This window comes from Daktulosphaira vitifoliae, unplaced genomic scaffold (genome assembly GCF_025091365.1).
Source record: "Daktulosphaira vitifoliae isolate Bord-2020 unplaced genomic scaffold, ASM2509136v1 Scaffold_1, whole genome shotgun sequence".
In the NCBI taxonomy this organism is placed as follows: Eukaryota; Metazoa; Arthropoda; class Insecta; order Hemiptera; family Phylloxeridae; genus Daktulosphaira; species Daktulosphaira vitifoliae.
The window spans coordinates 35,646,595-35,663,640 of NW_026099572.1; the positions used below are offsets into that span (position 1 = coordinate 35,646,595).

General features: G+C 24.3%; 1 protein-coding gene across 3 annotated transcripts; it reads right to left on the reverse strand.

The window, feature by feature from the left end:
• Nucleotides 1–1,555: 1,555 nt before the first annotated feature.
• On the reverse strand, nt 1,556–14,418 carry LOC126893871 (acyl-protein thioesterase 2-like). Of its 3 annotated transcripts, XM_050664399.1 has the most exons (9): nt 14,319–14,418; nt 13,817–13,948; nt 12,782–13,001; nt 10,063–10,151; nt 9,969–10,000; nt 8,424–8,489; nt 6,858–7,155; nt 2,664–2,828; nt 1,556–1,857 (listed from the first exon to the last, which is right to left on the reverse strand). In XM_050664399.1, the coding sequence occupies exons 3-9, from the start codon at nt 12,798–12,800 to the stop codon at nt 1,813–1,815; spliced, it is 714 nt and encodes a 237-aa protein (XP_050520356.1). In that variant the 5' UTR covers nt 12,801–13,001; nt 13,817–13,948; nt 14,319–14,418; the 3' UTR covers nt 1,556–1,812. The 3 variants fall into 3 exon arrangements, with proteins under 3 accessions (XP_050520356.1, XP_050520358.1, XP_050520357.1); XM_050664401.1 differs by lacking the exon at nt 12,782–13,001 and having other exon boundaries at nt 14,319–14,415; XM_050664400.1 differs by lacking the exons at nt 12,782–13,001; nt 13,817–13,948; nt 14,319–14,418 and adding an exon at nt 10,636–10,768.
• Nucleotides 14,419–17,046: the final 2,628 nt, after the last annotated feature.

Consider the following 17,046-nt stretch of genomic DNA (forward strand, 5'->3'; position numbering starts at 1 on the left):
TATTTTTTTTAATTACTGAAAATATAAAAAAAAATTTTAGTGGCCGTTTTGTAAACCAGATTTAAAAAAAAACTTTTTGGCAAAAAATATTATTATCTAGATTTTTTATCAAAGTCCATTCATGACATTAATTATAATAATTATATTAATTTGATTAATTAAGCATAAAATTGTAATATTTAGTGAAACGATTCTGTTTATTAAATTATGTAATGTAATGATTATATTAAAATAAAAAATCAATAAATGTGATGTGTGTACACGACAATATTGCAGTTTGTTTACTGTAATTTACTGCGATTACAAATAAAATAAAGTATTTTATAAATTCTTGAAAATATGTGAAACTCCTGTCATCATAAGCAATTTTTAACATGATATCAAAAAAATTCTCTTGAACTATAATAAAAAGTTGAACTTCATTTATTACAATTGTAAATTTGATCATCGATTGAAATTGGTTATTAATTTAATTCGATTTATTAAAGTGATAGCACATAGAAATTAAAAAAAACTTTTTACATTATTAAATCAAGTTTTCTGTGAATATCAATATTCTTATTATTTTTAGTGTCGTTACGACAACATGCAAGCTGACACATGGTGGTCGGGTTCTTTTTATGATGTAGATAAAAATAAATCTATTGAGTATAAATATGAAACACTTAATTAACAAAAGACACTTCCGAAATCGGTTTCATCGCCACAGGTAGCGATACTCGTAATCAACTATTCCGGATATTTTTCACGCTTAACTCACAGCACACACGCGAGTAATACTATTTATGAATAATGACCAATAACACTAAACACAGTATTAATTATTATCTTTTCGCATCATACATTATGAAAGGAATAAGTGTCGTGCAGTGCTAAAACATATAACAACAAAATGTTTTGAAAATAAAACTATAAAATAGACTAGGAAAAGAGTTAACTTTTGGAATACTATATTATTTTAATAATATATTTTTGTCCGTTAAAATTATCGCTTAGTGTACATAGTTGACTAACGACTCCTTAGCTAATCAGTGTATTATTTTTTAAGTTTTGTTTGCAAGCAAAACTATGTAAATCATAACTGTGCTATCTCATTTACTATACATCAATATAATTCCTATATCCTTTTTATTTTATATTTGTTTTAAGGTCTAATGTAAATATTTAATAATTATTTTTATTTAATCAATGGACTATGAGGCTGTTTTTCAAAAGCTTAAGTTTCATGCTATCAATTTTACATAATAACTGGGTAACTTTAAAACTACGAATTGTAACCACACTCCGTGATTTATACAACTGACTGTGAACTTTTAATTAAAATTAAAACTATTGATTAAAATTATTAATAAATTTTAACTATATTTTATAAGTTAAGTACCGTATTCCAAGTATGTTAAATAAATCTTCGATTGAAAATAATATAGAAATGTGAAAATAAAAATATTTGTTTGTGATTTAGAGATATGTATTTATAATATTTTTTATTAGTAATGCTAATAATTACAATTCAATTTTTATATAAAAAAACAAGTACCGTCTATCGGCTTAGCTCCTTGTATTATTTCACGCTTTATTTTTAATCATCTTTTAATAAACATAAGTTTAATTTATCTTAATTATTTAATCTTAATGACACCCAAACAAAAAATAATCTATCTCATAATACGGCCTTCCCCATAATTTTAGTCAAATATTACTTTATACTGAAATGTTTTGGACTAAAAGTGTCACGAAGATCAATAGTTTACATAATATGTAATACATATACATAGTATACATTAAAATTATCTTAAAAGAATAAAACTATATTTATGGCAATACTTTGTTGATAAAGTTCTTAACTTCTTGAAGTTCCTATAAAAAAAGCACACATTAGTAGGCCTTTTATAAATTTATGTATTTTGTAAGAGTAAGTAAATTTATTAAATTACCATATTTTTTCAAGATTTGACTCAAAGTTACTTATTTTGTTTTTACTTTATGATAGTTAAAATGTTAATAATATAATTACGTTATACGTTTTAAATAATTAAAACATTATAATATTTTTCATTATACAGTATTTAGACAATATTAATTATTTATGATGTTTTAAGTTTATCGTATAGAAACGTTTATTATTTTTTATAAATTGTGTATATCGGTATTTAACATTAATCGATAATTTGTTTACCATACTAGCAATTAAATTGTTATAATTTGGATGTGAGAATTTCTCTCACAGAATTTTTATGTTAAGAAACAGTGGCTTCTTGCTCTTTGTTGTATTTTCCCTAAATTCATTGTACCTTATATGTTATAACAAATCATTAATATGTTTTCTGTTTAGTTTTTTGTTTTGTTTGAGTTTATATTTGATATTTTATAATATTTTTATGTTTATGTTTATTAATTGAGAATTCTATGAGAAAATTTAAAAAAAATTCACAGTTAATGGTAAAAAATAGTCGAGGAAGTAAGTGTTCGTTTGAATACAGGCACTGATCCAAAAGATTATTTTTGGGAAATGCCATTTTACTATTTCTATTAAAATAAGAGCTACTTTTCAATATTAGGGCTGTTTTTTTAAGAAAAATTTCTGACTATGGGGAGTTATTGTACCCATGGTCCTCTTGTATCCTTGCCTGTTTGGATATAGATATTCATAGTTAAGTATTTACCTCTTCATTGGTATGATGTTTCAAACCTTCATAGGACACAAAATTATACTTCGGGTTCATTTCGTTCATAATATCAGCTGTTATCTTTCCCCACTTATAAGGAATAATAGGATCATCCGTCCCGTGACAATGTAATATTGGAATATTTGTATTATTACTAGCTTCCTAAATAAATAATTTAATTTAAAGTTTTTACTTATGGTAAAAATAATTATTGAATATATTAATATTTTTAATAATTTGTAGCTTCTTTATTATTATTTTAATTTTATAGCAGTTTAAAATTGCTATAACTTTTTTTAAAATAAATAAAACAAAGTAAAATAAAATTTATAATTTATTAATTTATTTATTATGAAATAATATACTCAGGTAAGTCTAGTACAAAAAATGGTGTAGGGATAATAATGGATGAGAAGATGAAAAGTAAATTAGTAGAAGTAGCTAGTAAAAGTGATAGAATTATTGTCGTAAAATTGATATTTGAAGAAAAAGTGCTGAATGTAATAAGTGCCTATGCACCACAAGTGGGATGTGATGAAATAGACAAGGAAGTGTTTTGGTGAGAGATGGATGAAGTGATGCAAGGAGTACCTGGAAATGGGGATGCGGTGGGTTGGGTGATAGTTGGAGATATGAATGGACATTTAGGTAATGAGAGGAGAGGATATGAAAGAGTGTATAGAGGGTATGGTTTTAATGGAAAGAATGAGTCTAGAAAAAGAATCCTGGATTTCGCAGTATCGTATGATCGTGCTGTGCTTAATACTTATTTTAGAAAGAGAGAATACATTATATAACTTATAAGAGTGAAAGGAATAGATCACAGATTGATTATTTTATGTAGAAAAGAGAGAGAGCGTAAAGCGAGTAAAAGATTGTAAAATTGTACTAGGCGAGAGTGTAACAACACAACATATACTGATGGTCAAGGAGATTTGGTGTACCAGAAAGAGAATATACAAAAATAGAAGGAACACGGGGGGAAAATCGAAGATCCGGTGGTGGAAATTGAAAGGGGAAAAGGAAAAAGAGTTTGTAGAGATGGTAAAAGAGAGAACGGTGTGGAATGTTGAGGGAGACATAAATGATGTGAGAATAGATTTGCTAATTGTGTAAAGAATACTGCAAAGGAGATTGTTGGTGAGAGTAGGACGTTCAAAAAATCATAGAAAGTAAGAAAAATCAATTCTAAGTATGACTGAAGAACAAAAAAAGAGAAGATTGGATGGAGTATAAACGCTTGTGCAAAGAAGCCAAGTTTGCAGTAAGTATGGCGAAGTTTAAGAGGTATGATGAGTTGTATGATAGGCTAGGAATAGAGGAAGGCGAGAAAGAAATCTATAGACTTGCAAAGATAAGAGAGAAAAGGTCCAAAGATTACCATTATATAAGGTGTATAAAAAGTGTTGATAATAAGGTACTCTCGAGTGATGATGTGAAAAAAAGGTGGAAAGAGTATTTTGAAAAATTATTTAATGTGGAGTACCCAAAAGAGACATTAGAGGATATCTCATGGAATGAGGGACTGGTAGATTTAATTAGTGAGAAAGAGGTATGGGAGGTTGTGACATCAATGAAAAAAAAAAGAATAAAGCAGTAGGACCAGATGAAGTGCCAGTAGAAGTATGGAAAATATTAGGCGGTGTTGGCATAAGGTGGTTGAAGGAACTTTTAAATAAAATCTTATTAGAAGGGAAAATACCAAATGAATGGAGGAATAGTATTGTGGTGTCGATATTTAAAGGTAAAGGTGACATACAGGAGTGTGGAATTTATAGAGGCATAAAGCTTATAAGTCATAGTATGAAAAATTAAAAAAAAGTAATAGATTAGAAAATAAGAAATGAGACATCGGTATCTAAAAAGTAGTTAGGATTTATACCTGGTAGGTCAACAAAGGAGAGCCATTATTTTGTGTGAGGCAACTAATAGAAAAGTTTAGGGAAAAAAAGAAAAAGCTTTGTATGGTATTTATAGATTTGGAGAAAGGATATGATGGAGTACCGAGAGAGGTTTTAAAGTGGGAATTAATGAGAATAGAAGTCCCAAAAAGGTACATTAATATAATAGAAGATATGTATGATGGCACTTGTACCAGGGTTAGAGTGTTGGCGAAGCAACAGAATAACTTAGAGTAGGAGTAGAAGTATACCAAGGATTAGTTTTAAACTCTTACTTATTTTCTATAACGATAGATAAAATTACTAGAGAAATACAAGAAGAGGTACCGTGGTGCATGTTGTTTGCTGTCGATATAGTATTAATAGGAGAAAATTGGGAAGATATTAATCAATGGCTAGAGGTGTGGAGATAAGCTCTTGAAGAAAAGGATTTAAGAATAAGTAGAAGTAAGACAGAGTATATAGAGTACGACTTTGACAAAGGAGAACACGAGGTAGGTGAAACGAGGAGGTCAATAACAATAGGCGAAGACGTGATTAGAGAGGTGGAGAGTTTTAAATATTTAGATCCTGTTATGCAAAAGAGTGGTGGTATTGACGAGGATGTAAGACACAGAATTAAGTGCGGGTGATTAAACTGGAGAGAAACGTCTGGCATCTTATGCGATAAAAGAATTCCAATGAGGCTGAAAGGTAAATTCTACTAGATGATGTGGGAGATCGTGTCAAGTTAAAGTTTAAGATAAGGGTATCCAACTCCAAGTAGTTGGGATTAAGGCGAGGAAGAAGAAGAAGAAGAAATAAAACAAAGTTAACATTTTTTGGAAGTACCTTAGATATTATTCTTTTTGTTGTAAATTTTTTTTATGATAACCAATTCTTTATTAACCTTCAAGAGAAGTTCAAAACAGCAACTTTTATCTTTTTTAATCTTTTTCAGCTTAACTTTTGAAAATAATTCGGAAAAAATGCATTTCTTAAACATAAATTAAATTAAAGCTTATGCTAAGTATTTCAAGTTAAAAAATAAAATTTGTTTGGAAACCTTATCTTCTCTGTGAAAATAGGTATCGTAGTAAAAAACATCCTAAATTTATATTGAAATTCCTAACCTTTTATTTTCAATTTTATAATCTTTTTGATTTTTGAAAAAAAGAAAGAATAATTTTTTGAAGTACATTTATGTAGGGTAGAACAAGTCTAACTTGAATTTATGTCAAGTCTAAATTTATAAGCTGTCCCCGAATTACAACTATAAATACTATTTTTATATAAATTATTTAATGTTTACATAAAATTTATATATACAGGGTGGCCCACCACTCACTGATAACTTAAATAACTTTTGATCCAGTTAATATTTATAGCTGATTTTTTTTTTTTAAATAATAGTTATACGTTAGGTCTATAGCTATATCTCAATAATTAATTTTTTTAATAAAATGTAAAAAAATTAATTATTTTTTAATTTTAAATAAAATGTAAAAAAAAAATCTAAGATAGCTGTTTTGTAGAGTAGAATTTAAGAAAAATTTTAGTAAAAAAATATCTTATTAATATTCAGTAGTAAATATTCTGTAGCGTTTTGAAGTTTGTGAAAATTTGAATTTTCATGTACTATTTTACGGTATTAAACATTGAAATACGTATTGAGAAAAGGACAGAAGAAAACGCTATCTTTTCAATATACTTTTGAATGAGAGTGATAAGTAATAATTGCCTTATCTAATTTCTTATCATGGTATTAATGCCAAGTTTGTAATGTATACACACTATCATCATATGTATACACAGTAATCATGAAAAGATAGCGTTTTCTTCTGTCCTTTTCTCAATACGTATTTCAATGTTTAATACCGTAAAATAGTACATGAAAATTCAAATTTTCACAAACTTCAAAACGCTACAGAATATTTACTACTGAATATTAATAAGATATTTTTTTACTAAAATTTTTCTTAAATTCTACTCTACAAAATAGCTATCTTAGATTTTTTTTTTACATTTTATTTAAAATTTAAAAATAATTAATATTTTTAATAAAATGTAAAAAAATTAATTATTGAGATATAGCTATAGACCTAACGTATAACTATTATTTAAAAAAAAAAATCAGCTAAAAATATTAACTGGATCAAAAGTTATTTAAGTTGTCAGTGAGTGGTGGGCCACCCTGTATATATATGGAATCCTCCACATATTTTAAAATATCCTACCTCAAAAAAAAAAAAACAAAGTTATAAAAAAATGTCTCACTATGTACGATTACAATCTAGAAATATAAGCTTACTCCATGAATTGTTTTGTGAAGAGGAACCCAACTCGACATAATTAGGATACCACCAAGACGTTTTGGATAAAATAATGAAGAATATAATGCAAGCGCTCCACCTTGAGAAAATCCTCCTAGAATTATTTTGTTAGCAGGTATTTTACTGGCCGCTAATTCATCATCTATAATGCCGTGTAAATAATCCATAGCTCGTACAATACTAGTCTCATCTTCTGGAATATGTTCGTCTAAATGATGTAGATCAAACCAAGCTGCTGTCAGAAAGCCTTTATTCAGGGATAAAGGTATTTTTGTCCTAAAAAACAAAATAAACTTTTTTTTTAATTCTAAAATATTTTTAGGGGTTGGCCTTGTTTAGTGGTTAGAAACGTATGTTTCAGCGCACAAGGTCTCGGGTTCGATCCCCAAGGTGCCAACGAGATTTTTCTTGTGATTTTCTCATTGGTGGTGTCTGGTTTTTGGTACAAGACTGTCATAATACCCCGTTAAACACTGACAAACACAAATAGCCAATAACCATCTTTAACTTCCTAACATGTGAAAAAGGGCCAACGCCCTCTGTAGTATGTTAAGTTCGAGAAATAGAAGGATGTAAAACTGATCACATTTTTCACTAATATAATTTTTTTTTTTTCAAAATACTACAATGCTATTTATTTTCAAATTAGATACATATAAATTAGTATTACTTTTAGTATAAAAATTATTTTATTTAATACATAGTTCATAGAAATCTTCGAAAGTGACATAATTTCCTGGTACTAAATTTCGATATTATTATTTACTCTACTACTATTTTATTATTACAACTGTTATTTACACAAATGTAGTTTTCCTTATTAATACATTATACACGTATAATAATACTCATTTCAAACTATAAACTAAATTATAATTCTCATATCGTGTAATTTAAGTACGTGAACACAATTATATTTTTTTACTTCCCTCAAATTTTTATTACTTTATTAAAACCCTTAAATTCTTCTAAACGCCAATTGTTTATGTGTCAATCATCAATAATAGAATTTTTAGGAAATTTCATATTTGTCGGAGTTTGCTAGATGTGGTTTATCAGTTTTGTTGGAGTTTACAATTTTATCATAATGAGCATTAGTGTTATTCTATAATAACGTATCAATGCAGTTGGCCAAAAAACTATAAGTCGATGTGAACAATTAAAACCAGTTAAGTCTGTAGCAAACGCGTTGTTATTTCAAATATGTTTAATCTAAAAATCAACATTTAAAATCTTTTCTCGTGAAAGAATTTTAACAATCTATAATCTAAAAATAAAATGAATATATATTTAGGCATTAATTTTTACTATTTCCTGACATTGACATTCAGTATTTTACTTGAAAAACCAGTTCACCTGTCCAGCCAAAATAAAAATAATTTCCCCGTGATTTTGTTATATGATATTAGATATTTGTAACAAATTTCTTATTATTTCTAACTTCCAAATTAAATTCTACTTTTGTCATATATTATTATTACTAGCATTGAAACAATTCAATATATTCTCACGAATTTCTTACTTCATTTTTGAGAAATACTTACGAGTTCGGACATATAATTTTGACATTTGGTTTGACTAACTTAGACAGAGTTATGGACCAATTTTCTCTAAAAACAAAACATATTAATATTATTGTTATGTAATTAAAAGTACATTATTCATCTATTCTAATTTACTAAATATTAATTCAATTAAATACTAAATATGCTCAATCTTCAAATAAAGTTAATAGTTTTTTTTATTTTTAACAAAAGTAAGATAAAGTAATTCAAAGTAGATTTATTATTATATTTAAATTCAATATTATTTCATAAGTTTGGTTATACAGTTTTCAATTTATGTTTAAACTGGTCTTAAGACTTATGTTTTCAAAAACAAATAAGTATATAAACATTAAAATATGCCTACTTAATAATAAATTATTGATAAAATTTTATTAAGTTTAATAATATGTAAAAGTCATGATTTTATCTAACTAGAAAAACTTAATAAATTTATTAAGTACTCATTAAATGTTACAGAGTTTTTATACGTCAATCGGGTGTAAATAAATATAACAAATTCGGTTCGACTCTCCAGTATGAAAAAATAATTAAATAACCTTTACAGGTTACTAGAGGAATAATTTACCACCTTTTTTTTATTTCTTCTAAGATTTGTGAATTATTATCTCATAATAAATTTAAATTATTAGTTTAATTTCATAGTATTGGTTGCATTCAAATCTTTAAACTGTTTTTAAGACCTTATAACGTTAGAGAAATCAAAAAATTATTGAAATCATAAAATATAAAAAATTAATATTGTATGAACACCACAAAAGGGAAAATATTATAAATTCATAACAGTTTAATTACTTAAAACGTATAACATAATAATATTGCTAACGTTTCAACTATCAAGTAGTAAACACAAAATATATAATTTTGGTTAAATCCTTATAATAAAGGATAGGTACAAATTTCAATATAAAAAAATGATAAAATGATGAATTTTTTTATATTATCATTTAAACATCCCTGAGCATCTCAATAGTATTTTTCAGACAGTTCAGTCCAACTGTGAGCATATTATACCTTATAAAATGATAAACTGGAGAATATTTTTATAAAACTAAAATAAAATTACATTAAAACTGACATAATAAACATTACAAATAATTTTTAACTTTATTTGAAATTTATCAATAAAAATATTTCTAAAAAACTATCTTTTCTATTACTTAAGGTAATTTTATTTATTCTTATATATATAAGAATATCACTTTAAATTATTATATGGTACAGTTGACTCAAAGAATTCAAGCTTTCTTAAAATAAAAACCACAACAAAACAATTTAAGCTAATTTTTCCAAAAAAAAAAAAATGTTTTTAAAAATTATGATAAGTTTAATTGCTATTAAAATTAAAATTAAAATTAATTTTTTTCTGGAATAATTATAGAAAGTTTTATTCTTATAGTTATTATATTTATTAACCAATAAAAATGAATTGAAATAGAAAAAAAGTTCGCAACAATTGGAAATACTATTATGTTATGTTCAAACTGAAAAAATGTATTGTAATACATAAAATAATACACATACCCGTTCTCACCAAGTCCATGTAAAAATATAATCTGAAATATAGAAAAAAAATTAATATATGAAAAAGTAATTATTTAAAAACATATAAACTTACAGATGCCGTATGCTTTTTAGTGGGCATTACTACAAAACCATCATCCGACATAGCAAAAAAATTCGAACTACTGTTACGAGAAAGTAAAACTGTAACAAAATTTTAAAATGATCATGAGGCCCAATTTATATACATAAAAGTAATTATAAATTGCGCATCTTTTAATGAAATCATTATATTAATTAAACAATAAACAATAAATAATTCTATGTAACTGTATGATCAATTTATTTTTAAAAAAAATCTGCTGGAAAATAATCTATTTTGGGTTAGTACTTTTTCATTTTTAGTAGCCTAACATGTGAATAGGTGTACATAAATACAACACATGCGCAATGAAAAACGTTTAAAAAATTTTTGAGAACTGAAACTCTCCATATATATTTTAATACATGAAATTATTTTATTTTATTTTAATTTTAATTCCACTCTTTTGGAAGATATTACAATGGTCTTTAATGGAATAAAAAAACAAATTTAAAAAAACTTAATTTTATTTTATAATTATTAACAATATCTATAAATATCATATAAATTGTATTGAATGTTGATAATTTGTGTTATAGAACTTACCAAGTTTAGATTCCATTGCACTAAAATTATAAAAATTAACTAAAAATATTTGATTATTCTATAAATACTTTGAACATGTAAAATGTCGAATGTAAATTATGACTTTCAATGAATGTTTGGAAGCGATTTCGACATACAAGTAATTTCTTTTTAACTACTGTATTTTATTGCTTTAACAATAAATTACTAATTGAAATTTAAAAATCAATCACATCATTTGTTATATCATTACAATTAATTAATTATTTAACGACATGAATAAAAATTCTACATTTAACGATTCTATTTTAAGTATATAATCAATTACTTAATATTTATCAATTAACCATTTGATCCTATTTTTCTCGGTGAATATCTATGCTTATATATATAGGAATTTAATTCAAATATAAAAATAAATTTATCATTAATTGTATGGAAATAAAAAAATTATTATTAATCTCCGTAATAAAAGGGAATGTCTCAAAAAATTAAAATTGATAATTATAGCTTCACTTTTTCCAGAGTGATCAAATTTAAGTAAGACAATAATTTTTTCAGAAACATTTGAAAGATCTTAATTTTAGTAAAATGAAAAATTAATTGGCTTAAAATACTCTGTAGTATTATGAAGACAAATTATATTTTATATTATATATTCTTATGAAAAATCATAAATTTATTTTCTTTAAATAGTAATCCCTGTTTTTAACTTGATAATATGATAGAAAAAAAAATTATAAACAAATTTATTCTTATAACTTTTGTTATAGTTCGTCTGTCTTCATTTCTAGATTTATTACACAAACTAGTTTTTTCTGTCTAAAAAATAATCTAACATGAAAATATTATACTTAATAATATCATTTTTATTTATAGCTACACTTTTTTATTCAACGCAAGTTTAATATCGTATACTGTTGGTTACCGATACGGAAAATTTTTATTGATAACTACGATAAAAAATAATTTATGGCCAATTGAGACAGATTATTGCTGCTTCCATTATTAAAAAAAGTCAAATCAATAATAAATTTTTATTTAAAATCCAAATATTTAAATAATTTTAAAATTTAAACGGTCGATCGAATGATTATAATTGTATGAAAAATATTCTTTATAATTTTTTCTCTATCGTATTATCAAATTATAAACAGAGGTACCAGGAAATTAAATTTAAGCTTTTGTATCAGTGAAGGGATATAAATAAATTTATAATAATTTTTTCTACATTTTATTGTAGAGTTTTTTGTGTCAAGTTATTTTCTCATTACAAAAACTGCAATATTTTAAAAGTTTCTGAAAAATAAGTTTGTTATTTAAAATCACCATTAGAGAATCATTCTGAACCACAATAACTCTTTATAAAATGACAGGATTACTACGAAGTATATTTTTATTTTTTATTTCAAACATTATTATTACCGATGATTTATTTTTTTTGATTAACCAATGTACCCGGGTGAACTTAAAAATTGTATCATAATTTTTTTTATTTTCAAATTTTGCTAATATTCTAAAAAGCATATGACTACATTAAATTAATATTTAATACATAATTGTCTAGCATGTTATTTTTAAACTAAAATAATCTAAAAATAATTTTTTTTTTATTTTACATTTCTATTTGTCTTATTATATTACTTTTATAATCAAACGCATTATTCTTACTATTCACGGCAGTGCAAGTTATGTATATTTTAAATTAATTTATAACATAATCAATTATAGTTTTTTTTTAGTTTTAAATAAAAATTTCATAAGCTAAATGAACATGCTACAATTCGAGTGTAAATTTCCAATATATGATTAATACATATATTAATAATTGAGGGTGATAAGACGGATAAGCGCTCACTTTGATCTTTTAATGTCCCAGAAAATTTATATAACACTTTGTTAGATAAGTTTTTTTCACCAGATTATATTTAATTGCCAATATTTTCGATAACCTCTTCATTCTAAAAGACTAAGTATCTATACACATTCGAACTTTTTGAATGAAAACTCTGTATAGTAAATAATATAATAGGCCACTACAGTGGCTTCTTTAAGAGTTGATTAAAAAAGGAATGACAACCCTGGACTAACATCAATCATAAATCAATTACCTTAAGCTGAACTAGTGTTTATTAAACGCTTTATAGATCAAATAAGTCAAACTAACCTTTTTTGGATGATTCCATATTGATTATTCTAGCTACAGTACGATATTGTTTAAAATACAATGTAATTTTTTACGCCTAAGAACAAGCTGGCACTTTATCTTATAGATTTCGTAAAATGTAAGCTTTAATACAACGTAGTACACAATAGTTATGTGTTTAATTACAAAAGTGCTGTGACTTTTCTTAATGTATTATACTGAATGATTAATTTCAATGTACCTAATAAAAATAAGTGATATATTAATCAGCTACGACCTCTGTCGGTATAATTAATAAATTATAATTATAAATATTATTTTAATTTCAAAAATTAAGATAAGCCATGAGAATTTAAGATTGTTAAAATAGTGTTAAATTTTCCAATCTGATGACAGGAAAGGGAAAATATTTTTTTACAATTTTAATGAGATCACCTTATAAACGGACTTTGGGTTTTCCATTTTTAATAATTTAAATCGTTTATACCACTACTCGAAATAAAAATATTAATAATCGCATATTTTGAGACTTTAAATATAAAAAAGTTTAGTTTAAATAACAGAACATGAGTGTATAAAATTATTATTTAAATTAACAAATGGTTCTTTTTATCGTCTGTAAGATAGAATTCATATAAACATAAAATTTGATTGATTTTAAAATTTAAATTATTGTTACATAGTGTCCATGTTCTCAGCCTACGTTTATAAAAAGAAGTAACTAACTTTATATATTTCATTGAGTGAGTCTTAAATAAATTATAATAAAATGTATTATATATTACAATATATATCTAATTAAATATGTTATATTAAATTTAATGCTTATTTATAATAATAAATTTTGAAAAAACTATAAGTGAGTAATGTTAATTCATTTGTATTTAATTTCATTAATAACATTATTTTACTGAAACCTTTCAAAATTTTTAATTAATTTTAATACATGAAATTTAAATAAAGTTAATGCAAAGGTGAAAACTTTTTACATTGAATTACTACGGCTATTTTTAAAATTTCCGAGTAAATTATTCAAAATTATGATTGTTAAATTACTTAATGAAGTAGTAGTCCAACATAGGCGACTTTCCTCTAAAAATTGACATCATTACCTAGATACTGTTAGCACTAGCGAATAAACACAGACATGAATTGTAATAATATATTGATAAAAACTCTATTATACACCTATAATATTAAAAAAATTATTAATGTAATTAAAGGACTAATTGTTTTTTTATATTCCTAAAAAATAAAAATTTTAACTATTTGGAAAAGTAGAATATATTTATTTATTTTTAATAAAATGATTAAAAAATCATAATTAAATAATGTGGGAGATAAAATGTCCCAGAAAATACAAATTGAAATGATAAAGTTATATTTTTTTGTTTGGAGAGATTTTCATTTTTTTTATATATCCAACTAAACAAAATGCTAATTATACTACTAATTATATGTGAAAATATAATAAAATTGAATTGATATATTTTAAATATTTTTTCTAAAAGATATATATAGTTTTTATTTATTAATATAAGCGTTATTTAGTCATTACTTATTTTCTTTACGCATTTGACGGTAGTATACATCATTTTAATATTAGTACTTTTTTTTTTGTACTGTAATGTATGTGGTTGATAATTTGCATTTATTATTGAACAAAAAGAGCTGAATTTTAATTAAAATATCAAAACACACACTAAATTTCTTTATAGCCAAATCACGTGTATGCTAATAAAAAAAATTTAATAACATAACTTAAAATCTATTATAGCTAAAACTTCTCTACTAGTAATTTAAATATTAGATGATTACAATTACAATTACTCATATAGAAATCGCACATGATTTAAGTACAATATAAATTCATATGACTGCCAAATTACCAAGCACACAACCAGTAAAGCCACCGAATAAAACTTGTCGAAGGACGACTAATCATTTAAATTGTACTGTTGTAATAAATTGATAAGCATTAAAGAGAATTTTTTTATTTAATAATCGGCAAAAATTTGAAAATATATAATTTTCATCCAACAATTTTAGAGATTCGGTGTACTAATTATTTAATATTGCATTTTTTAAATTTCTTAGGGTAACTAGTCGTGTTACAAAACACCACCCAATAAATCAACACCGTCGGTATTATTTTAAATATTTATTCTTTATTATAAAATTTTAGTAATTTTGGTAATTCGTAATACGTGAATTATTGTTAAATGATAAAATCTAAAACAAAATCTAAATTCCGTTCAAATACATGGTCTTCTCGCCTTAACTTAATTTCAATCTAGTTGGTATGTTTTTTTTATTTAATATCGTAAAAAGTATTACAATTTAAGTGTGAATGAAATTATTATTTTTTTTATTCAGACATTAAAAATTAATTTGTAATAATAAATCTGTTATATGATTTTGATGTTTTACAAATTTTTAGATGTTCAATAATTTGATGAGATACTTTATATGTTACAATTAATGAACATAACCGCCAAGACAAGTAACACCTTATAAAGGGCGTCTCATAAACTATCTTATAAGAGCTAAATTTTTAAATATTGGTGGTGAAAAATTTTTTGTATTGTTTGTTACTAATCATTGTTATTTAACTAATAAAATTGATCTTAATATCTTTGTGAAAAATTTTTACACCAAAGGTAAACTTTTTTAATTCACATTTTTGAAAAATGTGATTGGGATAGTTTACATCAAGTATAAGGAAATATTGATAAGAATATGAATTTTCAGTGAAGTAAAATTCATCACAATAGATATGTTAGCAATAAATACAGAAATTATAAAAATTATTAATAAATTAACTATTTCAGAGGTTCAATCCTTTAACTTTTTTTTATTCTATAATAATTGCTGAATTTTCAAAGTATGTAATTGTTATAGCCGCCTAAGTCGTGATATTTTTTTTATGAATAATCTTTATTATTAACATAAGTATGATAGGTTATAAGTTTAGAGTGTATACTTATCGTTCAATTTACTGTTTAATCGCATTGATTATGTTTTATTTAATTAACGAAAAATATTGTAACAACATGAACAGTTAAACATAAAATAATAAAATCAACTTAAAATCAAATACTTAGGATTTTTTTGTACAATTAAGATACTTTAGCTAGTCTATATTAATTTACTAGTTATGAATAAATGCTTTAATTAAACAATTAATTTATAACTTTAAATTTATTAATAAAAATTTTTGTTATTGGATTCAAATAATAGTTTTACATTAATATAATATGAAATAGACGAAGTATTGATTTTATTTTTCATTATACATAAATAAGTTCCTAATGATTAGGTATGTTCATATTTATTCGAATCATATCTAATATTATATCTTATAATTTAATATTTTAACTTACACAACGCAAATTATACACTGTTAGTGGACTGCATAATTGATAAGAAGTAGCTGCAGTAACACTTACTAGTTAATAGCTGTATTACTAGCTATTAACATGCATTTTTTTTTTTTAATATACGTATAAACATTTGTAAATATCATGTTAGTTTTGTTTTTCTTATAAATAACATTGCTGGTGGTCGGCCATATACGTATAAACTATTCTACTGGAATATATTACTGAAACTTGTAAGGTCATTCATTAAATAGTATTAGTGGAAACATGGATTTTATTATAATAATAGATGCAATAATTATGAACAAGTTTGATGCAGATAAGTTCAAGCACCTTGTTCGTATGACAATTTCATTATACAAACATTCACTGAAAATCATCCATAGAAGTAGTCAACAATAATAGTTATTGTTTACTACTAATTGTTACAAATTATAAAAAAATCATGTCCATATTGATTCTATGCACATTAACAGCGAAATGTTGTAATTTCTTAAAAATTGAACTTAACTGACTTATTTTTCTATAGACGAGATGTGTTTTCATTTTATCCAAATATTACCGATTTTAGAATTAATGATTAAAACAAGATCTCATGTATAATTTTAATGGCTAACAAATAACATATGTGGTATATAAAATATTTATCTGATCATCTAGTATCTCTAAAGTATTTTTAATTTTTTGAGAAATAAATAAATTAATTTGTTATAAATATGAAATATTAAATAATGTATTTTAGGCTAATTTAAAATGAGTATGAAATTGTCCATAGAAAACAGATTTTTCATGTATCATTTTTTATACTCTTTAAAATAACTAAAATAATCTTAGAAAATAAAATCACATAATTTTTAAAGCAAATTAAATTTTTTATTTTTGTTATTAGAGCCACTCTCTCATAAC

Bases quoted from the DNA above. Each gene is read 5' to 3' on its own strand.
- LOC126893871 (XM_050664399.1), bottom strand. The intron at 10,001-10,062 runs GTAAGTTTATAT...TCTATATTTCAG, and splicing joins CTAAAAAGCATACGGCATCT to ATTATATTTTTACATGGACT. The intron at 8,490-9,968 runs GTATGTGTATTA...TTTTGTTTTTAG, and splicing joins CATGGACTTGGTGAGAACGG to AGAAAATTGGTCCATAACTC.